The sequence below is a fragment of the Marmota flaviventris genome, chromosome 9 (genome assembly GCF_047511675.1).
Source record: "Marmota flaviventris isolate mMarFla1 chromosome 9, mMarFla1.hap1, whole genome shotgun sequence".
NCBI classification, from domain to species: Eukaryota; Metazoa; Chordata; class Mammalia; order Rodentia; family Sciuridae; genus Marmota; species Marmota flaviventris.
In genome coordinates, this window is record NC_092506.1 from 7,371,767 (window position 1) to 7,396,649 (window position 24,883).

General features: G+C 48.7%; 1 protein-coding gene and 1 long non-coding RNA gene across 4 annotated transcripts in view; one reads left to right on the forward strand and one right to left on the reverse strand.

Moving 5' to 3' along the window:
- Window positions 1-24,883, reverse strand: part of Pola2 (DNA polymerase alpha 2, accessory subunit) — a 26,898-nt gene continuing 2,015 nt past the window's right edge. Inside the window, exons 2-18 of one of the 3 annotated variants that reach the window (XM_027944059.3) lie at window positions 22,116-22,240; window positions 21,648-21,739; window positions 21,411-21,468; window positions 17,029-17,135; window positions 14,718-14,911; window positions 14,082-14,170; window positions 12,196-12,351; window positions 11,519-11,581; window positions 10,756-10,798; window positions 6,953-7,077; window positions 6,319-6,357; window positions 5,564-5,637; window positions 2,567-2,675; window positions 2,244-2,350; window positions 1,497-1,556; window positions 1,115-1,241; window positions 1-403 (exon numbers count right to left, since the gene is read on the reverse strand). In XM_027944059.3, the coding sequence (XP_027799860.2) occupies window positions 254-403; window positions 1,115-1,241; window positions 1,497-1,556; window positions 2,244-2,350; window positions 2,567-2,675; window positions 5,564-5,637; window positions 6,319-6,357; window positions 6,953-7,077; window positions 10,756-10,798; window positions 11,519-11,581; window positions 12,196-12,351; window positions 14,082-14,170; window positions 14,718-14,911; window positions 17,029-17,135; window positions 21,411-21,468; window positions 21,648-21,739; window positions 22,116-22,240 (1,718 nt within the window). In that variant the 3' untranslated portion in view covers window positions 1-253. Of the gene's footprint in view, window positions 1,242-1,496; window positions 1,557-2,243; window positions 2,351-2,566; window positions 2,676-5,563; window positions 5,638-6,318; window positions 6,358-6,952; window positions 7,078-10,755; window positions 10,799-11,518; window positions 11,582-12,195; window positions 12,352-14,081; window positions 14,171-14,717; window positions 14,912-17,028; window positions 17,136-21,410; window positions 21,469-21,647; window positions 21,740-22,115; window positions 22,241-24,883 lie in introns of those variants that run through there. The other 2 variants (XM_027944058.3, XM_027944060.3) reach the window with 2 other exon arrangements.
- The window catches only part of LOC114099683 (uncharacterized), a 16,388-nt gene continuing 16,051 nt past the window's right edge, over window positions 24,547-24,883 (forward strand). The window contains exon 1 of the long non-coding RNA XR_003583944.2: window positions 24,547-24,701. This is a non-coding gene — a long non-coding RNA (uncharacterized lncRNA). The remainder of the gene's footprint in view (window positions 24,702-24,883) is intronic.

Below are 24,883 nucleotides of genomic sequence, written 5' to 3' on the forward strand. Positions count from 1 at the left end.
TTACATTCAGAATTTATTTTTATTTCTCCAAAAGTTGTTTGTGGGTTTGATTCACGTAGAAAAATCCCAAAGCCTTCCCGCCCTTCCAGAGCACTGTTTCCAGCTGGCTCCCCTCGGACACTGGTGTCCATTCCGGGGTGAGAGCTTCCTTCCAGGGAAGCCTGACCCAGAGCCAGGGCCCCACCACACCCAGGTCCTCAGAGCCCGCTGCTCCCCTGGGTGCTGCACAAGGAGGGTGGCGAGGCCGGAAGACTCAGATCCTGACCACCTGGGCAGCAATACATGGGCTCTGCCTCGTCTCTCCGGCCACCAGCAGCCTCCTGAGGTACAGGCGGCCAAAGGTGCCGCCCACCTGCCCTTTGGTGAGGCGCCCGGGATTCACGCAGACGCAGCCGAGGATGTCCTGGGGAAGGAAGGGAGAAGACCGGCTTTAGAGGCCCTCAACTGGGGACTGATGTGGCAGAGCAGCCGGACGCTCAGACCCCAAAGAAGGTTTTGTAAAATGGAAACGGAGGCCATCACATGGTCACTCTGAACTGCTCCTGCGTCTCTGAGACTGAACAAAGGAGAGGCGCCCTGGAGGAAGACAGTCGGCGCTCATACTCGGAGACAAACCCATCCAGCTGTTTCTTGTTTTCTGGATGAGAAACAACTTGCCTCCCGAGGCTGGACCGGCTCTGGTCTGGAAAACGGGGACTGCCTGGGGGGTTCCCTGTGACGGACTCAGCCCAGCAGGCAGGGCTCGCGGTACAGGGACCACAGTGGCTCCTGAGCTGCTTCCAAGTGTCCTCAGTGGATCCCGTGGGAAGTCACCAGAGCACCGAGGGGCAAGGCAGGGCCCGTGTGCCGCGCTCCAGGCCGCCCTGACACGCCTGGTGGGAGCCACTGTGCCAGGCCTTCCCACTCACCGGTGGCTCCTGCTCCATTCCAGCTACACTTCACCCACGGATTTGTCATGTTGTCCCACCTTCTCCCCCAAAGCCACCAGGCCCAGGGCTAGGTCACAGAGGCCACCATGCCCTTCAGCAGACCTACAAAGGGTGAGTGCTGGGTGGCCCAGGAGGGAAAGGCAGAGACCAGCTCTGGAGGTCCAGGAAAGCCAGCGCAGACCTACCTTCACGAAGTACCTCAGCTCCGAGGGGACTATGAGGACGTCTGGGGTGACCGGCAGCTGTGCGTAGGCATAGAAGTTCTCATAGTCGATGGCCATGTCTTCCTGGGGAGGGTACAGTGGGTAGTAGCTGCAGATGAGAGAGAGGGTCAGCAGCAGCGGGGACCAGGGACTCTGCCCCAGGCCCCTGCGCCGACTTCCGCGCACTTGTCTTCACCGACCGGCTCTTTCTTTTGTTTGGGGAGACAGAATGCAGGCTTTTGGTGACAGGGTGACGTCCCCTGGTAGTGAGTGGCCTGGTGGAGGCTCTGACAGTCAGAGCTGTCACTGCTCCATGACCCCAAAGTACTCTCTTTGCAGCCAGCTGGCGGCAGCGAGCGCTCACCTCCTCTGGGTCAGGATGTGCTTGAGAATGCGGCTGAGTCGGTCTGAGGTTCCAGAGGAGCTGAGAGCAAGCACAGAAGAGGAGCGACCCAGCTAAGTGGCCAAGACGCAGCAGCAGGACACCTCTGGGGAAGCCTAGCCCTGCCAGGAGCAGAGCACACTGTCCCCACAGGAGGGAGGCAGCACCAGGGGTGAGGGACAGCAGGGACCCTGGTGATCAAGGCTAACACATGGCCTGGCCAAGAGGACCCAAGGTCTGCACCCCACTGGCAGCCACCAGGAGCACCCACCCACCTTCCCGAACCACCTCATTCCCCCGTCTCCTCCCTGTCGAGGAGGGCGGGAGAGCCAACCGCCAAACCAAAAGGTCAGACTTGGCTGCATCTACCCCTCACCCTGTTCCACCGGGAGAAGACCCTGGAGGGCAAACCCACGGCCCGCCCTCCACAAAGAGGACACCCTCGCCTGCCCAGGTCACAAGCCAGGAGGTGGAGGGAGGGAGGAGTGGGGAAGACCCAGCTAAATGCTGGAGTAGACGGGGCCCCCAGGACTCTCACAGGCTGTTTAGATGAGTGAGGACAACAAATGTGTCCACTGCTCTCGGCTACAGGGACATGGCACATGGCCAAAGGGCTTGGCATGAAGTGCGGTCCTCAGGACACGCTGGTCAGGACTGCCCAGCACCGCACGGCTCGCAGGCTGCAGGGAGCCGGCTGCCACACTTGCCGGCCTGGAGTGTACCTCTTACCTGCTGATCTCCTCGGCCCCCATGTGGAATAGCAGATCCGTGGACGTCAGGCCAAAGATCACCCCGTTTACAGAGAGGCTGCAGGGCTCCGACACAAACTGCACTCGCTGAATCAGAAGGTGGGACACACACGTGGCACAGGGCAGCAGGAAACACTTGCCCACGACGGAGACACTGGAGGGGACCCACCCACGTGCAGCAGACTCACAACCGTCTTTGCTTGTCACAGAATGTCTAAGAGCCAGGCTGCGTGGGGACCCCAAACAGGCTTCTCCTCCCCCAAGAGCTGCCCCTGCGCCTCGCTGTCATGGGGGGGCTGGCACCTTTTTGTCCTCCCGAGACAGATCGGAGTAGCTAAAAGGCGGCTGTGGGTACACAGGCTCGTGGTGCACGTCTCTCAAGGACGGGACGAAGACCAGGTGGGAGCTGGAGCTGCTTTGTCAAAACACAAGAAAAGAGAGACAGTGAGAGCCGCTGGGTCCAGGCAGTGGGCCACATGGCCCAGGAGTGAGGGCTGGACACCGCAGACCCTCGGCAGGGTGGCCGTGGAAGGCGCTCTGCCCCAGAGTGGCTGCCACCCTGGACACGCAAGGGAAGTGCCATTTGCCCTCATGTACACACATCCATTTTGACCAGCTTCTGTGGCCCAGGACACACCATCCCTTCCTCTGTGTGGCATCCCACTGGGGGGCAGAGGAAAACTATTATTTGGTAGAAAAAGGAAAAGAAATTGAGATCTAGAAAATCTAGACTGACGAGGATTTGGCCAAAGAATCCTGGGCTCAGAGCAGGCACTGGGCCTGTAGTTCAACCCCTGATCCCTGGACACACACAGCAGAGGCACTGAACTGTCCCCCAGACGCCTGGCCAGGTTCTGCCACAGAAGCTGGGGACTCCTGTCCAGGGAGAAACCAGGCACGCTGGGCAGATCGGAGGCTGCCTTAGTACTTTCAAGATCAAGCTGAAACCCCTCGAGTAGCCACAGGCTGGGCCCTGATAGGACAGTGAAGACGCGCAGGACACGTGCTGGCTTCTCTGTGCCAGCGCCCGGGTTTCAACCTCGGACCGACTGGCTCGCAGGAGTGGAAGACATACTTAACAGCAACAGCAGAAGCAGAGACGGCAGATGTCTGCTCTAACAGAGGCAGAAGGAGAACCTCTAGGGCCACAACATGAGGGAAAGCTGCTAACTCTCTAGGCCAACTGTTTATTTTCCCCGGCTGCACAAAAGAGGAAAGGGGGAAAAGCCGTTTTCCTTGGCTCCTCAGCTTGGTTGGCAGAGGGGCCTTTTGTAAACCAAACAGGCATAAAGCATTACTTTGGGGCATGTTTAAAACGTGCCAACAGCTCTTGCTTCCAGCTCCTTTTCTTGCTGACAATGCTATGGCCCTGCAGGCATAGGCACAGGGATTTTCAAGTGTGATCTCAGTGTTGACTGCTATCACCCTATCACTTGTCCATCATGCCTACTCCCAAGAGTGAACCCAGACTGCGTGCGGCAAAGAAAACCAGGATGTTGAGACCAAGGGCACTCTGCGTATTAATTACAATCCCTTTGGCACTGAAGCCTCATTATATTATTCAAGTCCACCTCTGGTGCTGGAATCTGGCGAACAGGCCAGCGGGGAGGGGACTGGGGACATCTTGGCTCTAGGTTCCAAGGACTCATAATCTGTGATGCATGCAAAGAATGAGGCACAGCTGGCTGCTGTCAGAGGCTGGAGTTGCTGTCTCAGGGTCGAATTTGGAAGTGAGCTTGTTGAGGAGGAAACAGCTTCCTGGCTTTGGGGGAGGGATCAGGAAGAAAATTCCAACTGTCTCAGTATCACACAACCTCACACATCACATGGGGGGGTGTCTCACAGCCGCTCCCTCACATGGACAGCACAGGAGCTGGTCCTTCCTTGCTGGCTCTGTCCTCTACTGACAAATGAGCGCAGTGCTTGGCATTCCTGACCTCTAGGAATAGAAAGAAGTCCTCGGCCAAGGACAACTTATATACTGTTTCTGGAAGGGTGGGGCAGCTCCCGCCCCGTGGCACACACTGGCTGCAGATGAAAGTGCCTGGTAGTGCTGGGTGCCCGCCTCAGGGTGACAATGCCTGGTCTGTTCCTTGTTTGTATCATTGCTGTCAATACCACATGGGGTGAGGAACCCAAATCAGAACCCAGCCTCAAACTGCAAGTACCAGCCACGCTGGGCCCTGCTGCAGCCCCTATGGATTCCCATGGCTGACAACAGGGACATGTGGCCCCGATCCTGCTGCTGCTTTATATTTTTGGTGTGGGGGTGGGGGAGGGTGTCTCCTGAGCTCTAAGCATTCTCCAGATCTGATGAACCTGGCTGGCATCATGACAGATCTGAGGAAGTGGGAAGGCACTTGTGTCACTGTCACTGAGGGAGGGAGTGGGGAGGACTTTCAGAAGACAGGCCCAGCCTGTCTTCTGGCTCCGGGGTGAATTACTGGGGTGCTCACTCTCAGGTCTGCTGCCCCCTGCACTGGCCCACACTGCCGGTAGGAGAAGGAAGTGTTATGACTAATCACTTTGGGGATCTGTTTTCATGCCCAAAGGTGGAAGATTATGCACCTTGTTTTGAAAACCACCTTTGTTACAGGCTTGTTTTTAAAAGCTCAGCACAGCAATATTTGTTTTTTTTATGAGCTCAGCTACGGGCAGGCAGATCCCACGAGTAGCTCTGTTACTACACCAACTTCTTCAGCCCCTGGCACCTGGGAAAAGGGACAGGACTGGAGAATCAGCTTCCCGCGTCACGTCCTGCTTCTAGCATTAGACTCTTCCTGGGACCGACTCTCCTTTCAAATTAGAAACGCACAGCTCTTCCATCACTGCTGTGACTTCTGCAGTCCCTTAAGACCCCCATCCTCGGCAGGTCCCACTGAACACGGGAAGCACCAACTCAGGGAAGGAACTGGCTCACCCCAAAATGGTCGCCCAAGGAGAAGCCTAGGCCTCATGGGCTCTGCTGCCAGTCATAAGGACCTCTCAAAGCCATCCCAGAACATCCCCATGGACACCAGGGTGCATACAGAATGAGAAATAGAAAGAGAGGAGAAAGAGCAAGGGAAGAGCGAGGGCTGGTGCAGCTTTTCCTTTCAAGTTGGTTTATCTCAGCGCTTCACAAAGCCACCGCATCACTTGGCGCCTGTACACTTGAAGTTCAAGGGTTCTATCTGATCTCATAGTTCAAAAGGACGAAAAGGATGGGAACTAACATTAAGGTTTAAATAGTTCCGGTTTCTTAGTGGGAAGCCCTAGAAGAGGAAGCTTTGGGTTCTGTCCAGCATCTGGAGTGCTGACCTTCTCGTCCCTTCGATGATGGTTCGCAGACACTGCCTAAAGACATCTTCAAATGGGCTTGTCAGCAGACAGTTCTGCAAGGGAAAGGATGGGGATTTAGAGGTGGTCTCTGGTGTCATTCACTTGTCATACTTGCTAGGTGACCCTTGGGTGATGGCTGTCGGGCTTGGAGCTGAAGGATGAAAAGGACGCGCTCTCTGTCCACCGGGAGCTGGGTACAGGTGGGTGGGGAGTACGTGAGGAAGAATCAATCTGCTGAACGTAGGCTGAGAGACTAGCAGGAAGAGGAGGGCTTTGAAATCTTGTCAATGGAAGGTGAAGTAGCCTGAGTCAAGGGCAGGAGGCCCTGGCCTTGGCCACAAGGATGTCCTAGGAAGGGCCATTTGTGTTTTATGGGTCTAAGGATAGCCAGATGGTCACCAGCTCAGGGCAGTGGCCGTGTCAGATATGGTCAGAGCACAGCTCCCACCTCAGGGGTGCCTGCACTTCAGCCGCTGCTCTTGTGCCTTAGCACCAAGTGCCACAAAGAAACCAGTGCACTTCACCCCCCACCCCGCCAGTTTCCAGATGGCCTTATATCCTAGTGAAATGAGTACCTCAAATTCAAGATATTTATTAATGCCTGGCTACAATATTTTTTGATTAGCCACAGGTTTAATTTAGGTTTGTTATAGATGTGGAAAGTGGAAATAAAAGCAAGGCCTGGACCGAAGGGAAGTGCCCGGTCCCCCTCCTCACCATCCCGAGGCACTTACCTCCACCTGCTCGTGCTTAGCATCCAGGAAAGGACCAAACTGCCCCGAAAGGGAGAAACAAAGACACCAAAAGAACAAGTCAGGACCGCATAAGTCTGCAAACACCTACAGGTGACTTCTTGCCATTCTCTGCCCAGGGTCCCCTGTCCTGCCAAGGCTGCCTGGAGAACTTGGGGACATTCGGCAGGGGGCGCCCTGCCAACTCCACAGGCAGAGACACCTGAGGCCTGTGGAGAGGGCTCCCAGGGCCCACAACCTGTACTGCTGCCCCTCCCCAGGGCACTGGGCTATTTTCTTTCTATATCTAGCAAGGACAACTGACCACCATGCTAACAGCAGGACTTCAGACACAAAAAGATTTGGTTCAAAAGCTGGAAAAAGGAAACAGAGGCAAGAATATTGTAAAATCAATGAAGAGAGGAAAAAAAAAGCTGGGCATTTAGATTTAGCGAAGGCCTCTAGATCACATTCACCTCTCCAGAGATGCAGACGGAGAACTAAAAAGGGTTTAAAAACAACAAGAACTGACGTGTTTCTGAAAGACTTGGAACAGCAGCAAGACCCCTTTCTGAGACGGACTCTGCTGTTCTCCCCCAGCCGCCTCCCTGCACAGAGCCATCCCGGGGGCTCCTACCAGGACGCAGACATCCGGCCGGTCGCGGTTGATGACAGTGATCAGGTCCAGCAGGGGCTCGTAGGTGATGCTGTCAGACGTGGTGTAGGGCCCACAGGCAACCATGACCATGGTCTGCTCAAAATCTAAGACAGAAAGGACTGTCAGGTCTTGAGTACAGGACGGGCACTGGGGTGGTGGGAGCAGGAAGGGCCTCTGGAGGAAAATGCCCTGGGAGTCCCCACACTGCGTTTCCATATGTGTGTGGCCTGGGGACCCAAGAGGAGGAAGACCTCGTCCTTCCTCCAAGGGCACCCCACCAGATGGAGGACACAGGCAGGTCTGCAAACAACCATAGCCACAGCAGTGCTTCCCAGCAGTGTACCTGAGGGACATGAAGACACAGCCATCAGGAAAGCCCTCACCCTCACTGAGACTCAATCGTGCTCAGCATTGGGACCATGCGGGTCCAGAGGGGCTGGAGAGTCCAGAGGCAGGTGGGCTGAAGGCCTGGAAGGGGAGCTGCAGGTGCTGTTTCCTGTCAGACTTTCTAACAGCAGATGCTTTGCTTTTGGAGAGTTGGCCCTCTCCCCACAGGGCAGGCAAGTGGGGCTGGAAGTCAGGTGCTCTGTCCTCAGCAAGCCCAGGGCCAGGCACATGACCCAGCTCAGGCCATTCACACCTTCCTGCTGGGGTCTGGAATCTGGAGAGGGCCTGTCCCAGGACAGGAGGAAGGCTGGAGCCCTACTCCAGTCAGGTGTTTGGGTGACAGAGCCGGGGGGTTCCTGTTACCTGGACACAAGAGCTGCTGGGCCTGTGTCCTGGTCCCAAGCCTGGGTCTCCAGCCCCTGTCCAGTCTGTAAGCTGCCTGGATTTCCCTGAACAAATTCTGATATTGATCTGGGTCAGTTTTTGTAGCTTACAATGACAACAAAATCCTAAGAACTTTGACTTTTTTAAAAAAAAATTGGCAGTCCTAGGGATTGAACCCGGGACCTAGCGCAGTCTAGGCAAGTGCTCCACCACTGACCACCCAGAGCCCAGAACTCTGGCTTCCTGACATGCAGTTGTATAGCTTCCGAGCATTGCTGCAACAATTTACTTCAAACTTAGTGGCTTAAAACAAATCTTTCATCTTACATTTCTGGAGATTTAAAAGTTCTAAAATCAAGGTACTGGCAGGGCAGGTGGGCTAGGGGAGAACCCATTTTCCTTGTCTTTTCTAGCTTTCAGAGGCCACCTGGGTTCCCTGGTGAATGGCTCTGCCTTCCATCTTGGAAGCCGGCAGCCTCACATTTCTGACTCTGATCATCCTGCCATCCTGCCATCCTCTTTCATAAGGACCAATGTGATGACAGGCAGCCCCCTGGGTAATCCAGTACAATCTCCCCATCTCAGGGTCTTTAACTTAATAACACAGTTCCTTTTGCCATAAAAGGCAACATCTTCACAGGTTCCAGGGACAGGAAGGGCATCATTCAGTCCACCACCGTCACAGCGGCCCCACAAACAAAGACAAAGCATTCCGTTCAATGGGAAAGCAGTTTGTGTGGTGGTGGGCAGGGGACAAAGTCGGGTTGGTTCTGTGTGCCTACCAGAGACGTAAAGGTACCAGAGGACACAGTGAGTGCTGAGAGGGCGAGGTCCACGTCTCATTCGTATCTCTACAACCGTCTGTTTAATTCCTCATCCAAAAGCTCCTGGCCCATGGCTCGGGCTCCTGGTACCTAAGCCATGTTGATTCATCCCTTGAAGTTGATCTGATACCACCATGCCACCCTTTACACACATATTTTCCTCATAAACACATATTTTCTGATAAACCGTGCAATGTCATAAATTACTAAATTTTGTTCCTGATTCTAGGTCATCTCCAAGAATGACCTCACACGCTGCTGACTGGCACAGGGTAGTGACAATACACTAGTCTGCCATCCACTACTCATCTTTTTTGGGGGGTGGGTGTGTACTGGGGACTGAATCCAGGAGTGCTCTACCACTGAGCCCACATTCCCAGTTTTTAAATTTTTAAAAATCTGAGTCAGGGTCTTGCTGAGTTGTCCAGGCTGGCCTTGAACTTGTATTCCTCCTGAATAGCTGGGCCTGAGTCTACTCCTTTTTTTTTTTTTTTAATCTAGTGGAATATTTTGTATTATTTTCATACTAAGTTGTTTTTTTAGTTCATCTCAATTCTGATATTACACATTTATTGGAAATACCTGACAGTTATTTAGATTTTATGAGATTTACAGTTGAAAAAAATAAATTGAGCTGGGCATGGTGGCGCACGCCTGTAATTCCAGCGGCTGGGGAGGCTGAGATAGGAGGATCATGAGTTAAAAGCCAACCTCAGCAACAGTGAGTGCTAAGCAACTGAGGGAGACCCTATCTCTAATAAAAATACAAAATTGGGCTGGGAATGTGGCTCAGTGTTTGAGTGCCCCCTGAGTTCAATAAACAAACAAACAAATAAATAAATTCACGTGTCCAAGTTATCTCCAAGCTAATTACACATTTTCCAATATCTGAACTGAGTATCTTTTAAAATTAAGAATCCAGTTCCTTAGTAGTAGCTTTAGCTATATCTCAGGTGCTCAGCTGACACCTGTGGACAGCACAGGGCCAACACATCTTGGCTCCCACTGTCACAAGAATAACTTCTTATTCCAGCTCCTGGTGGGGCATAAGTCAGGCAGTAAGATGAAGTCATCCCACGGGAGAGCCTGGCGCTGCTTTTCATCTCTAATGGTGTTCCACTTTGCTTAGAAAAATGCCTAGATGTTTTGTCTGTTTTTTACTGGTAAATTATATTTGTGTGCAATGGTAGGATTTGTACATGCACACAATATAAGTATAATCTGGTCAATATCACTCCCCCAGTTCCCCTTTCCGTCCCCTCCTCCCTCCCCGTTCCCTTTCCTCTACTCCACTGATCTCTCTCTGATTTTCATGAGATCCTCCCTTTTTCTTCCTCTTTCCTCTTAGTTTCCACATGAGCAACATATAACCCTTGACTTCCTGGATTTGGCTTATTTTGCTTAATATAATGTTCTCAAGTTTGCCTACAAATATTTTGAGGCAAAGTTTGCCTAAGTTTCTTTTTGCATTTCCTTATCTAGATTAGTTCCAAATCAACAACAGGCTTTCTTAGATTTTTTTTTTTAAATATTTATTTTTTAGTTTTCGGCGGACACAACATCTTTGTTTGTATGTGGTGCTGAGGATCAAACCCAGGCCGCACACATGCCAGGCGAGCACGCTACCGCTTGAGCCACATCCCCAGCCCCTAGATTTTTTTTTTTTTTATAACATAATCTTTTAATTTTGGAATATCTTTAGAAGATAGAGATGGCGCAGGACTCCTGCCTGCCTCTCACCCAGCGCACCCTAACATTTCTGCCTTAGGTAACTATGGCATAAGGAACCTTGGTATGTTAATTACAGTTAACTCTTGGCTTTATCCTGAGCTCCCTAGTTTTCTCACCAGTGCTCTTTTCTCTTCTAGGATCCGATCCAGGATGCCAATAAGTTATTTTTAAAAAATGCACATCTTTTTCCTTTTCAAAGTAACTTCCAAATGCCTGTCAGTGTGGTCTTTAAAGGATGTGCTTCCTGTAGTCAGAAGTGATAACACTACCAGGTCATGAGGCTTGGACCTGGGGCTCTTGGACAAAGGGCCGGGCGTCCACAGGTGGGCTATGTCCTCACTGCGCAGCTACATCACCCCTAGAAGCCCTCGGAGCTTCCTGGGCCTGTGCAACGCCCTCCCAAAGCCTGTCTGCCACCCTCACTGTTGGAAAACTGGCTTTTGAACCCAAACTTACCTCCGTCCTCTTCAGTGGGCTGATAAAACGGAAGCGGCACACCCTTAAAACAGGAGAAAAGCTCAGCTGAGGTCTCGCTCCACCCTCACTTTGGTAAGGAAGGTGAGTGGGCTGTCTGTGGGTGTGTCGTGGGAGAACAGAGGGCGGTGTGAGGGGAGGGCGCACCTCTCTCTGTTGCTCCTTGGAGCTAACAGCCCAGGGGCAAGAGGACCTGTCATTTTTCTAAATGGCTCTGAGTGCAAAGCAGCCCAGGCAATGGGAGGTCACTGATAAAACTCTCACAAAATGCCTGGCAGCCAGTGGCAGCAAAGCAGGTGCCTGGAACATCAGTCTACTTCCAGGCAAGGATGGGAGAGAGGGGTCCTGTGCTTTCCCTGGCATCCTATGAGAGTCTCTGGAGGGCTGTCACCTGGAGCAGTGACAGGTGAACTGTAGCCTGGAGCCAAATCTGGGGGCTTCCCATTTTTATAAATAAAGTTTTATTAGAACTCAGCCACATTCATTGGTGGGTTGTCTGGGGTTGTTTCTGTCCTTAATGGCAGAGCTGAGTGACTGACAGGAGCCTATGGCCCGCCCAGCCTGAAATATTTGCTATCTGGCCCTTTACAGAATGGCTTGCTGACCTGTGGCCTAGAGGTGGGTCCACTCTATAGAAAGAACTGACTGTTAAGCGGGTTGTTAAGAAGGACCCTTTCCTAGGACCCAGGACTGCATGTCCTGTGCCTGGAGCCGACAGAGAGGGAGGAGGGGCGCTACCCTGTACCTCGTAGAGTTTGGTGGCAATAAGTTTTCTGCCAGTGGTGTTAATTCCTTCCATAATCACAACCTGAAAGAGAAACAACGCAGGACTGCTAAACAGGTAGACAAATAGGAGGTTTGAATAGATTACTTTAAAAAGTATTTTGCAACTGTAAACTTAGCAGATTTTTTTTCTTTTTGTGGTATTGAGGATTGAACCAAGGAGTGCTCTACATTGAGCCACAACTCTGGCCCTTTTAATTTTTATTTTGAGGCAGGGTCTTGCTGAGTTGCTAAGGCTAGTCTTGAACTGTAATCCTCCGGTCCCAGCCTCCCAAATTGCTGGGATTACAGGGGTGCACCACCATGCCTGGCTCTTGAAAACAAATCAAGGGGGCTTTAGAGTAATAATAATTATGCTCCACATAAATGACCTAATTCTCACAACCATTCCATGGGTAAGAATTATCATTACCACTTTACAGATGAAGACACTGTGGGCTCAGAAAGGTAAGTGCCCTACCCACAGTCACACACCTTGGGTTCTCCCATCAGGGAGAACCGAATCCTTACAATGGTGCCTCAGGCCCAGCAGCCACATCTCACAGCATCGGAGACAGAAATCCAGAAGCAGCTGCCCAAGATGCAGCACTCATATGTGCAAGTGGCCTCTTGCACCCCAGGCAGGCCCTCCTATCTCACCTGTCCAGGAAACAGAGAGTACTCTTTGAGCTCAGTCAAGTCCACTGGAATCTGAGCACCTGAGGAGTGCTCCCGGTCTCCCTCCAGAATCACTGACTTGCTGTTCAGTTTCCCATTGCTGTCACAGCCTATCTGGCCCAGCAGGGTGACAGGCTCCTAGGGAAAAAATGGAATAATGTAAGTATGACAGTCTTTGGGACAGCAGCGCCACATCCAAAGGCAACAGGGCAAAGGCAAAACAAACCCCACACAACACTCGCTTTTCTGGCTGAGTATCCCCTTGACTCTGAATTGACCACATCACCACCAGAGGTGGGGCACCGAGTCCACCCACCCACCACGTGAGCCCCTCCAAGAGGCTGCCTGAATCTCCAGTGAAGGGGCGCTTGTCCACACCCATCATAACCTTGGCATCCACGAGTAGTGGGCTTCGTAATAGCTCCCACCTATGGAGCCTGGTTCCCAGGCTCTGTTCTCAGGGCTGATGTGTATTAACTCATTTAATTCTCACAACATGGGCTAGGTATGACCATGTCCATTTTAAGACGAGGAAAACAAGAGAGTTAGATAACTCGGTCAAGGTCAAACCCAGGTGAAGCCTAGGTTTCAAGTGCAGGACTCTGGCTCCAGAGCCACATCCCTAGTCACACACCATGCTGCTTCTGAACAGGAAGTTCTTCGTTAGATTGAACAAAATCTTTCCCCCAATGGCTTCCTCTGTCATGTTCCCACTCTTAAGAACAAACAGAGGAAGTCTAATCTTTCCTCCATAATTGTGCATCCCTGCCCCTACCCATACTTCCTCCTGATTCCTCCAAATCTCCTGAGTAGGGCAGTTTTGCATATCTTTTTCCTAACGGACCATTCTTCCCTGGATGCAAACACATGACAAAGACACTGTAGACTCTTGCATGCTAGGTATGGTGGCACAGGTACTTCTTGGGAGACTGAGGCAGGAGGATTACAAGTTTGAGGCCAGCCTTACTTAGCAACTTAGTGAGATCATACCTTAAAAAAGGGTTGTGGGGGGCTGAAGGTGTGGCTCAGCGATAGAGTGCTCGCCTAGCACGTGCAAGGTGCAGGGTTCGATCCTCAGCACCACATAAAAATAAAAATAAAGGTATTGTGTCCAGCTACAACTAAAACAGTTTTTTGTTTTTTTTTTAAAAGGGCTGTGAGTGCCAGGCATGTGGGTGTGGTGGTACGCGCCTGAAATCCCAGCAGCATGGGGGGATGAGGAAGGAGGATCATGAGTTCAAAGCCAGCTTTAGCAAAGGTGAGGCACTAAGTAACTCAGTGAGACCCTGTCTCTAAATAAAATACAAAACAGGCCTGAGGATGGGGCTCAGTGGTTGAGTGCCCCTGAGTTCAATCCACGGTACCCAAAATTAAAAAAAAATGGGCTGGGGGTGTAGCTCAGTTGTACAATGCCCGAATGAAATCCCCAGCATCGCACTCACACAAAGAGAATCTTGCAGGAGGTCTCTCCTTAGATGAAGAGAGAAAGCACCAGCACATATGCCAGATTTTAACCCTGACGCAAAGATACTACCGGCTGTCACTGGACCAAAACAGGGGAGTCACTGCAAATACAGAGGCGGAACCAGGGGAGTCACACCATTGAGGTAATGAGACTCTGGAAATCCCATTCTCGCTGCCACCTTATCCTGGACTCCTGAATGCTTCTACCTGTGGAACTCTCCCGGGCTTTCTGCCTCACCTCCAAGGGGAACAAAGCCTTCAGCCTTTGCTTAGGGCAAGACCCCGATCCAAGTGGGAACACTCATAAGGCTTCTTCGGAAGGACCCATTCTGCCCAATTTAACCAAGACAGAAGTCTCTCTGCCACCGTGAGACTAATTAGCGAGAACTCTCAGAACAACTTACTTGGGCTGGGACCAGAAGAGGAGTAAAGGCCTCGATCCTGTAGTGTTCCTTGAGTTCACTGCCAAGTTCTTCTATCTTACAGGTCAGAACTGTAACCCCAGAGGTCAAAACGCGTTATGCTTAAGACATTTCACTTGCCAAGAAAAGAAAACACGGCACATTGTGAAATATTAGTCAGTCATTTTACAGAGGCAGGGAGGTGCCTGGACATCCAAAGCCCCAGCCCATTGGTTGCTGAATATAGGGGTCACATGGCCCAGTCCCAGGGAGTTAGTGTGAATCGCCACCCTTCCTCAGGTTCTACTGAAGTTTTGGGCAAGTCGAGGCAACCTGGAGAGGGCTCCCAAGGAAGAAGCCATAAACGTCCTTAACTTTAAACGGAATTTCTTTCGTAGCTCCTGTTTTCAATACTGGATGTGGGTATGTTTCTTCCTTGGCAAAGTGATGGACTTGGGAGAGTTACTGACAGTACCGCCAGCGCCCCTCCTCTAACAGGCACCCGAGGACTCTGCCAGCTTGGGTATTCAAAGGCTGCCTTGGAGCTTATTCTGCAGCCCAGCCCAGCCTTTGTTACTTCTCTAAACCCCTCCTGGGGGTTTTACACCCACCAGAATTTCAAAGGGAAACGCTGATCACCTTCTCGAATGTCTGGGAGCTTCTGGAACATGGATTTGTAGCTCCCAGTCAGTGGCTCTGGATACCCCAGGACCTTCAGGCTGATGCTTCCAGCTCCTCCTCTCCCAGACCACGACACGCCCTGTGCAGAGCCAAAGGTGGTGACCACTTCTCCTCGGTTATTTCTTGAGTTGTATTTCTGGGAGGGAGTAGCACTAAGGGGAACAACACAGACAGTGTTCACAGCTAACAGGAGGGAGGAATAAACAGGGTTACATTTGGGAAATGGGCACTAGAGAAAAACCAAGATGGTCTTTAATCAGCGTAATGGGATTGGACATACTGGGACCTTTCAGGAATCTCAGGAATGAGAGGCTGAGGAATACCAGATCGAGGAGGAATACCAAACGTGTTTAGAGAAGTTTAAAGACAGACACATCATTTTAAAAGGTTGTCGTCCTGGTATTAACTAAACAAAGACACAACTCAAACTCTGAATCGAATGAAAAGCAAGTTTCAGGTATCATTTTTCTTTCTTCTTATGAATTGTCAGCATTTATCAGGACATTCTGAGCCTGGAACTGTGCATAAGCCAAAAGTTGTCGAGAATATATAAAAATTCACAATGCAGTCCAAGGTAGGGGGAAAAAAAAACAATAAAATGAAGTTAGCAAAATTACCAATTTCCCTGGTGTCTAAGGAGGTGCAGAGGTCATGAATTAACAGTCACTGGTGAGCAAACATTCCCATGCTCCAAGGCCAACTGCTAAGCTCTCATATTTCTACTCCCTGGCTGGAGAATCACACCAGAACACACAGACACTGCTGATCTACTCTAATCCTTCAGTTGTGAACATCACGTACCTCCAGACGGGTCTACTTAAAACAGACTTCATTTACTGCACCAAAACTCTTCAGGAACTAATCTTACATGGGGCACTACTGCCTCTGGGGCCACCGTTCCTTCTCTCCAGATGGACGCTATAGAAAATGAGCTCAACTAATTATCTCCATCTCCAATGCTGCCTCTACCTGAATAATTTACAAGTTACTTTCATAAATTACAAAGCCAGCTTCTGATGTCAGCTTTATTAGCATGTATTAAAAACTGACGAGGCAGCACATCCCTGACTTCTCTGAGTTCCTCCCTATGAGACTCCACGGCCCTTTCATGCAACCAGGTGCGCGGGTTTCAAAGGACTGCAGCTTGGAGAACTCAGCTCCCGTAAGGGCTGGGGCATCCACGAGAACCATTGCCACACACTGGGTTTCAAAGATGTTCTTAGTTAAGCTTGTTTTCAAAAGCAGTCTGAGGCAGGCATGGTAGTGTATGCCTGTAATCCCAGCAGCTTGGGAGTTCAAAGCCAGCCTCAGCAATTTAGAAAGGCACTTAGCAAATCAGTGAGAGCTTGTCTCTAAATAAAATATAAAAAAAGGCCAAGGATGTGGCTCACTGGTTAAGCACCCGTAGGTTCAATCCTCAGTAAAAAGAATAAAAAATAAAAAGCAGTCTAAGATCTCTCCCAAGCTCTACTGGACCACGGTGAAATAAAATTGTCCTTCAAAGTTCGTGACCATTAATCCCGAAAGCCTGCAGAGCTTCTGTCTCTGCCTTTCCAAGGTATTCTGGATGGTCTAAAAGTATGCATCTGGGGTGGTGACTCTTGGTGGTTGGGATTTCCCTAAATGGTTAACGTCACGACGGTTCCCAAGCGTCCTCTAAAGTACCTGTAAACACTTCTACTCAGCAAAGCACGTACCTATAGGATTCCCTAACATAAGACATATCATTTACGGATTTCAAAAAGTCACATATGATCTCTGTGGGTTTAGGTGCAGTGGTGGCAGCAGGGAAAAAATATCAATTAAGTCCGTGTAGAGTCTCGGTGACAAGGAAACTCTCAGAAACTAGTTGTAACCTGAGTGAGGAACAACAAACAGGTTATGCAACATTATGAACAAAGATGTGTGTTATGCTTTTTAGAAAATAAACACTTTAGATTACAAAAAGAAGAAACAAACTGACAAAAGCAGGCAAAAATGTTTGTTTCTACTGGCAAAACTCTGGGCTTCTGAGCAGACGGGCTGCCTCCAATCAGGCCTCAGTTCCTGACCTAGGAAACCAGCCCTGGAGAAGTGGGCGGAAAGTGGGTCTCCTCGGCTACTGTAAGACACGGGAATTTTCCACCAGGGAAGAGAGAGCCGGGCGGCCGAGCCAGAGCTGCACACCCACCCACGGCAAATAAGCTACTCCGCAGTCAGCCTCTGCCAGGCAGCCAGAGAAAGGGGAGGAGGGCTTCCTTCTGGGCACCTGAATTAGTAGGATCCATACCTTGGAGAGAAACTCGATGGAGAGAGGAGCTGATGTGGGCTACGAGTAGACACGCTCCTTTTTGTTAGGGGGGTTTCTGGCATGGTGATAGCTCGCTTCTGAGGACCCTGGAAACAAACAAGATCCTAGTCACCCTGGACCCAAGTTGCTGATTATGTGTAGAGCTCCTGAGGAAGAAAAGGGCCACCAGTGCCCTAACGAAGGGCACAGGATAGGACACAAACGGTTGGTCCCTCAAGGTCCCATCTTCCAAGTATAATTCCAGAAAGAAATCTTCAACATTGGCCCCATTTTGAAGGAAATTACAGAAAACACAAGCAATATTTTCTTTTTAAATAACTAAAAAAAAAAAAAAAAAAAACCCAACAAAACAAAAAAACCTTTTTTTTTTTTGGTACTGGCAATCTAATCCAAAGGTGCTCTACCACTGAGTTATATCCCCAACCCCTTTCAAAATTTTATTGAGACAGGGTCTAATTTGCCCAGTCTGGCCTCTAAGTAGTGATTCTCCTGCCTCAGCCTCCTGAGTTGCTGGGATTCCAGGCATGCACCATCCCACCCACCATAAAAAGGATCACCAGGAGGGCAATCTGTCCTGTCAAATCTTTGGTGTGTTCGCTTTCTGTCCCTGTCTCTTTGCTTTAGAACAGATCTGAGTTTGGCAATGCAATTTTTTTTAAAATTGAGATTAATTTTATTTCATTTGTAGATGGACACAATACCTTTATTTTATTTATTTATTTTTATGTGGTGCTGAGGATTGAACCCAGTGCCTCACATGTGCCAGGCAAACACTCTACCACCGAGCCACAACCCCAGTCTGGCAATGCAGTTTTGATGTGCCTGCACACATTTTCCTGAGAAGGGGTGGAACCGTGTTACACTCACTCTGGCCAAATCTACCACACATTTTCCAAATTAAAGATGGGACTGACTCCAGCAGATAACGTGGCTGAGCTCATACTTGGAGAATAGTTAACAAACACCTCATCCATGGTCACTTCTGGGTTTGGTGCTTTTTTTTTTCTTTTTCTTTTGGCTCATCAACAAGAATCCAAAGATAAGCTCAGAATGAAGGATAAAATCCAGCCAGAGACCCAGAGCTCCTAGAATAACTAGAATAATTTGAGTTCAACAGGAAAGACAAATCTTTGCCCAGCCCACAACCAGGAGGCTGCCTCATCTGCAGCTTTTCCTGCCCAAGAGCTCCTCCTGCTGGTGTATTTAAGTCATGCCACCCAGCTGTGGTTCCATGGTGGCTGCAAGAGATAGAAGCCAAGAACAGATTCAAAATCATTAAGTAGCTGCATGGTAACCAGATCAACAAACCCTCCACGCTACTTTCCTCATACAAGAACAATGTCTGAATATGCCTTGATACTTAATACTTTTCCAGTTTTAGATATATGAAAATTAGGACTGGAGATGTAGCTCAGAGGTAGAGTAGTTGCCTAGAATGTGCAAGGCCCTGGATTCACTCCCCAGCACTGGGGGGAATATAAACACACATACACACACACACACACACACAGTTATAATCTTAGTCTAAATGTAAACTTTAGGTACCTACACTGATTTTTTAAAAACAATTTATTTGTTTATTTTTGGTGGTGCTGGGGAATTGAACCCAGGGCCTCGTGCATGCAAGGCAAGCACTCCTCCAACAGAGCTATGCCCCCAGCCCCTACAATGTTTTTTTTTAGTTGTAGACACAATATCTTTATTTTATTTATTTATCTTTTTTTTTTTTTTAATGTGGTGCTGAGGATCAAACCCAGGGCCTCACATGTGCTAGGCAAGCACTCTACCACTGAGCCACAACCCCAGCCCCTCATTACAATCTTTATCCTTTTGAGTAGCTGTGCTATTTGAATTGCTGTATGAAAATTTACACAACTAACTGTCTTTTGTTGAATGATGGGTTGTTTCTAATTTCTGGTGATTACAAATAATGCTGAGAGGCATATCTTTATGGATACAGATTTTTGCATATTTGGATTATTTCCTCAGGAGATATACCTTTGGTGCTGGGGATGGAACCCAGGGCCTTGAACATGCCAAGCAAGCGCTAACCACCGAGCCCTACGCACCCCCGCAGCCTACCTCGGCTGATCTACCAATGTAGCTCATTGGTAGAGCGTGTGTGAGGCACTGGGTTCCATCCTCAGCACCACATAAAAATAAAGATACTATGTCCATCTAAAATTAAAAATAATAATAATAAAAGATTTTATGGTTTTGACACATTTTCTCAAACTACTTCCCCTAAAGATTCTTCTACAATTCAACATCCATCATGGGCCAGGCATTAGGGAAAAGCAGATGAACCAGTGTCCATCCTCAGAACCTTCCACTCTGACGGAGGCACTCACTTTGGGGGTACCAAGCCCCGTGGAGATACACAAAGCAAGAAAATAAGCCATGGCAGGGATGAGGTGGGGTCTGCCATTTGAGGCAGGTTTGAGCTGGACACGTTTTTTATTCTTGTCATGTCTGAAGACCAGAAAGGAGAGCGGTGTGGAGGACCCGAGGAGAGGGCAGGGCAGGGCAGGGTGGGGCCAGCTCGTCACTGGGTCACAGCCTGGGTCAGGCTGTAAATGTCAGCAGGGAGGACAGGAAGCACGGGGAGTGGTGAGCATGAGAATCCTGGCCAGGCTTTCTTCTGAAAGGAACACTGGCTGCTGCAGGGAGAATCGGTTAGAGGAGGCCAAGGAAGAAAGAGCCAGGGGACTGGAGAGGAGGCTGTCCAGTTGCTCAGGGGACAGAGAGGCTGTGGGCCCTTTGTCTCCTGACAGAGGTGGTGGGAGGTGGCCAGATCCTGGAAGGAAGGCAGATGGGATTGGAAGCTAGTTGGATGGGGTGTGAGAAAAAGAGGATTTGAGGTCTGCAGGTTCTTGGCCTGAGCAAAGTAAGAATGGAGGTGTCCTTCACTGGGATATGGACTCTGAAAATCATCTCTGGGCGAGTTGGGAGTTGAGTTATACACAGTCTCTCAATCTTAACAAACTCGAAGGGAAATATTTCCTGTAGGTTGGGGAGTGGGCTTGGGACTCAATCAAACCCACAGCCTTGTACATGCTAGGCAAGCACTCTACCACCGAGCCACACCCAGCCCCAGTTTCCCATAATATTTTATGCATCTGGTTTGTGTACGAAAATTTACAGGGCATGTTTTTGGTTTCTCTGTTCTTCAATCAGGTTACCAAAACAACTTAGCTTCTTAGGACGTGATTTGCTTTGAAAAATTTAGGCTTACTCCATGTTCATGGATTCCCACAAATTCAATTAATATAAAGGGTGTGGTGGTGCACACCTGTAATCCCAGTGGTCCCTAGATTGAGGTGGCAGGATCCTAAGTACAAAGCCAGCCTTGGCAACTTAGCAAGACCCTGTCTCAAAATAAAAACTAAATAAAGGGCTGGGGATGTAGCTCAGTGGTAGAGTGTACTGGGTTCAATCCCTGGTAATGGCTATTGCTGAATACACTGCCAAGGGGGGGCCTTGTTCTTTATTTATTCATTTTATCTTCAAGCCATCCAAGGTGGGGGCTGCTTCTCAAGGGCAGCACCCATCAGTGCCTTTTTCTTTTTTGAAACAGGGTCTTTCTATGTTGTCCAGGCTGGTCTGAACTCCTGAGCTCAAGTGATCCTCCCGCCTCAGCCTCCCAAGGGCTGAGACAACAGGCACACTCCACTGCGCCTGCCTCAAGCCAGTTTCATTGATTGCCCATTCCTAGTGTCTAGGACAATGCTTGGCATACAGTAGCTGCTCAATACCTGAACAAGTAAATCCTGATTTTATAGGTAAGGAAACTGTAGCTCAGTGACAAAACAACACACTAAGTTGTTCACTAACTGACTCAGACTCTGAAGGCAATACTTTATCATTACTCTACCGAGCCTCTCACACTGGGGTCCAACACCACAGAATGGATTATTCAATTACAGTATCTCCACTTGGTATAAGAGTCTGCAACCATTAAAAAAGGGGCAATTGGGGCTGGGATTGTGGCTCAGCAGTAGAGTGCTTGCCTAGCACGTGCGAGGCCCTGGGCTTGATCCTCAGCACCACATAAAAATAAAATAAAGATATTGTGCCCAACTACAACTAAAAAATAAATATTAAAAAATGGGGGCAATTAGGGAGAAATTGTATTTACAGAAATACTTATAATATGCTTGCTGAAAAAAGCTGGATAACTGTATGTTCACAATTATTATTACGTAAAATATTTATGTATCTAGTTGGAAGGAAGATGCAAAGTAGAACTATGGTAGGAACTATAGGGGAGTGATTGCTTTTCCCCCTCAGATCTATATAGGTTGTGATAATATTAAGAACTGCTACTTATAGAATGCAATTTGTACACAACATATATTCACCTTAGAGGGTGTGGTGTAAGAATTCAAAAGGGTCTCCTCTTCTTCTTCCACTTCAATTCTAAAAACATTGGTTAAGGAAAACAATAATGAACTTCCACTTAAGGCAAGGGCTGATTAAATAGAAATCTAAATATTAGGTAACTTTTATTATTTGTTTCTAAGTTCCACCTACTACCACAGGCAAATTGTAAAGTACAATATGTGACTTGATGGAAAACTTTTGGCAGGAAAGGATACAGCTCTTGTATAGAAATGATGTCTCTAGTGCCCGCATGCCCACTGTCCTTGGAGCTACTGTGCCAGGTCTTAGATAATCTTTTGCTCAGAATCTGAGGAAGAAAGACAGTTCACTATTAACCTGTAGTCTCACAATGGGGGAAGCATTTCCCACAGCCTTGAGATAATAATAGGCATTCAAATATAATCAAAGATAACAATTCTAATAACACCATCTTCTGAGTAATTTTAGGGGTTCTACATCCATTCTCATTTAATTCTGACAGTAACCACAAAAATACAGATTATTAGAATCCTTGATGGAAGAGAAATCTAAGGCTCAGAGATACTAAGTAGCCTGCCCAAGCTCACAGTAGGCCTGGAATCCAGGCCTGATTCCAAAGCCCTCACTCTCCTGCCTACACTGCACACACCCCTATGGAGCAGGGGCAGGAGGACATCGTCAGTTTGCCCACATTTTGTTCTTACCTCATGTTCAAAAGTGCTCAGGACCTCAGGGGTGAGGTGAGCTTTCTTGGTGCTGGTGCAGAAGGCTATGAGCTCGCCCACCATCCCCTCCTCGTTCTGTCCGTACAGAACACACAGCTCTGCCACTATGGGGGGAAAAGGGGACAGGTAAGAATTTGGTTCATTCTTCATTTTCATCTTGCAAAGTGAAAATAATCCTCTATTTATTTGGTTGATATTTATTCAGCATCTACTAGTGTAGCCCCATGCTAGGCACTGGGAACACAGCAGCGAACAGGACAGAGAAGAACCTTGTTCTCATAAAGTTTATCAAACAAATAAATAAAATAGGCCATATGTTAGAAGGTTAAATGTGTTATGTAGAAAAATAAAGCTGGGAAGGGATCAGGAAGCTGGGGAAGGGGTTGGCAAATTCAAATACGGTGATTAGGGAAGGTCTCTGTGAGAAGGTGACATTTGAGTAAAGACTTGGAGGAAGTGAAAGAGCATGTCAGGCAGTGTTTAGGGGAAGAGATTTCAGTAGAGGAAGCCACAAGTGCAAAGATCCTGAGGTAGAAGCAGGATCAGTAAAGTCACATGGCTAGGGAGCAAGGAGAGGGAAGAGGAGTTGAAAGGGCACAGGGATCCAAATTGCTGGTCCTGTAATTACCCTGTAATCAGAGTGCTCTGAGCAAGTAGGAAATCACTGGAGTGTTTTGAACAGAACAGTGACATGATCTGACTTCCATTTAACAGGATCTCTGGATGCTGTGTTAAGCATGGACTGAAGGGAAAAAGGACAGGAGCTGGGGGGACAATTAAAAAATCCTGGAGGCTGGGGTTATGGCTCAGTGGTAGAGCGCTTGCTTAGCATGTGTGAGGCACTGGGTTTGATCCCCGGCACCACATAAAAATAAACAAATAAAAGAAAAGTATTGTGTCCATCTACAACTAAAAATATACATATTAAAAAAAAAAATCCTGGGGGGCTGGGGATGTGGCTCAAGCAGTAGCATGCTCGCCTGGCATGCGTGCAGCCTGGGTTCGATCCTCAGCACCACATACAAATAAAGATGTTGTGTCCGCTGAAAACTAAAAAATAAATAAATATTAAAAATATCTCTCTCTTTCTCTTTCTTTAAAAAAAAAAGAAAAAAGAAATCCTGGGGGCTGGGGATGCAGCTCAGTAGAACACTTGCCTAGCATGAGCTGGGTTTGACCTCCAGATCTTTTTTTTTTTTTTTTTTTTAATATTTATTTATTTTTTTAGTTTTTCAGTGGACACATCTTTGTTTATATGTGGTGCTGAGGATCGAACCCGGGCCACACGCATGCCAGGCGAGCGCGCTACCACTTGAGCCACATCCTCAGCCCTGACCTCCAGATCTTAAAAAAAAAAGGGGTTGGGGGGAGAGAAAGAAAGAGAATCATGGCAAAATCCAAGTGAGAGGAAAGAGATGATGGTGGCTTGGATCAAAGTGGAGGCAGCGGAGGTGGTGACAAGTGGTGACTCTTGGTAAAGTACAGCCTGAAAAAACAGGAGAATAAGTCAGGCATCACCCTCCTGTGTTCATATGTATACCCGACCGGTGAAACTCCACATCACGCGCAACACAAGAACGGGATCCTAACTGGAATGTTATACTCCATGTACATACAAGTCAAAATGCACTCTACTGCCTAAGAAGGATAAAAGAAAAAAGCTGAGGAAAAAGTACACCCTGAAGATAAAGCCAGTGGGATCTGCTGACCAGATGTGAGGTGTAAGAAACAAAGAAGCCAAGGAGGACGTTCATTTTTTAGCCTGGGCAAGTAGAAAAAGGGAGTGATTATGACCTGCGATGGGGGAGAGAGTAGGAGAACTGCTCCTGGGAGAGGGAGGAGGTACCAGGAGCTTAGTTTTAGACTTGGAGTTGGAGATGCCAATTAGACATCCAACAGGACACATCAAGTAGGCAGGACAGACCACCTGCAGTCAGGTGAGAGGTGCAGCTGAGACATGAATTTGAGAATCAGCAGCAATTAAATAAGATATAAATCCATGGGACCAGGTGAGACCACGACAGTTAACACATCTAGAAAGCAGCGGTCCCAGATCTGAGCCCTGGATGCTCCAACGCTAAAATGAGGATGAATCTGCAAAGCCTGTAAGTGGTGAAGAGCAAGGCTAAAGAAAAACCAGGAGCAAGGACAGAGAAGCTGAGAGAAAAATGCATACTAAGGAAGAGGAAATGAGCCAGGCGCCACGGGGCACACCTGTAATCCCAGGTATCTAGGAGGCTGAGGCAGGAGGGGATCTAGAGTTTGAGGCCAGCCTGGGCAACATGGTGTGACTCCACTGCTAAATAAATTATTAAATAGGAGATGATGAACAGTGTCAAATCTGCTGGTAATTTAGATGAGAACTGAGAATTCATCCCTGGCTTTGGTAGGCTGAAGGTCAATAGGAACTTTGGTAACAGCAGTTTCAGTGAAATGGTGAGACGAGGGAGCGCTTACTGACAGGAAGAGAAATGTGAAGAGCAAGTACACACAGCCCTTTTGAGGTTTGCTGTAGAAGAAAACTCCAGCTGAAAGAGGAGTCAACAGGATACTTTACAGACAGAGGTAAGAACAACATTTCTATGCTATTTAGGAAAAAAAAAATCTTGGAGAGAGAAAAACAGAAATATGTGCCGGGCACAGCAGTACACACCTGTAATCTCAGTGACTTGAGAGGCTTACGCAGGAGGCTAGCCTCAGCAACTTAGCAAGAACCTGTCTCAAATTAAAAAACAAAACAAAAGAAA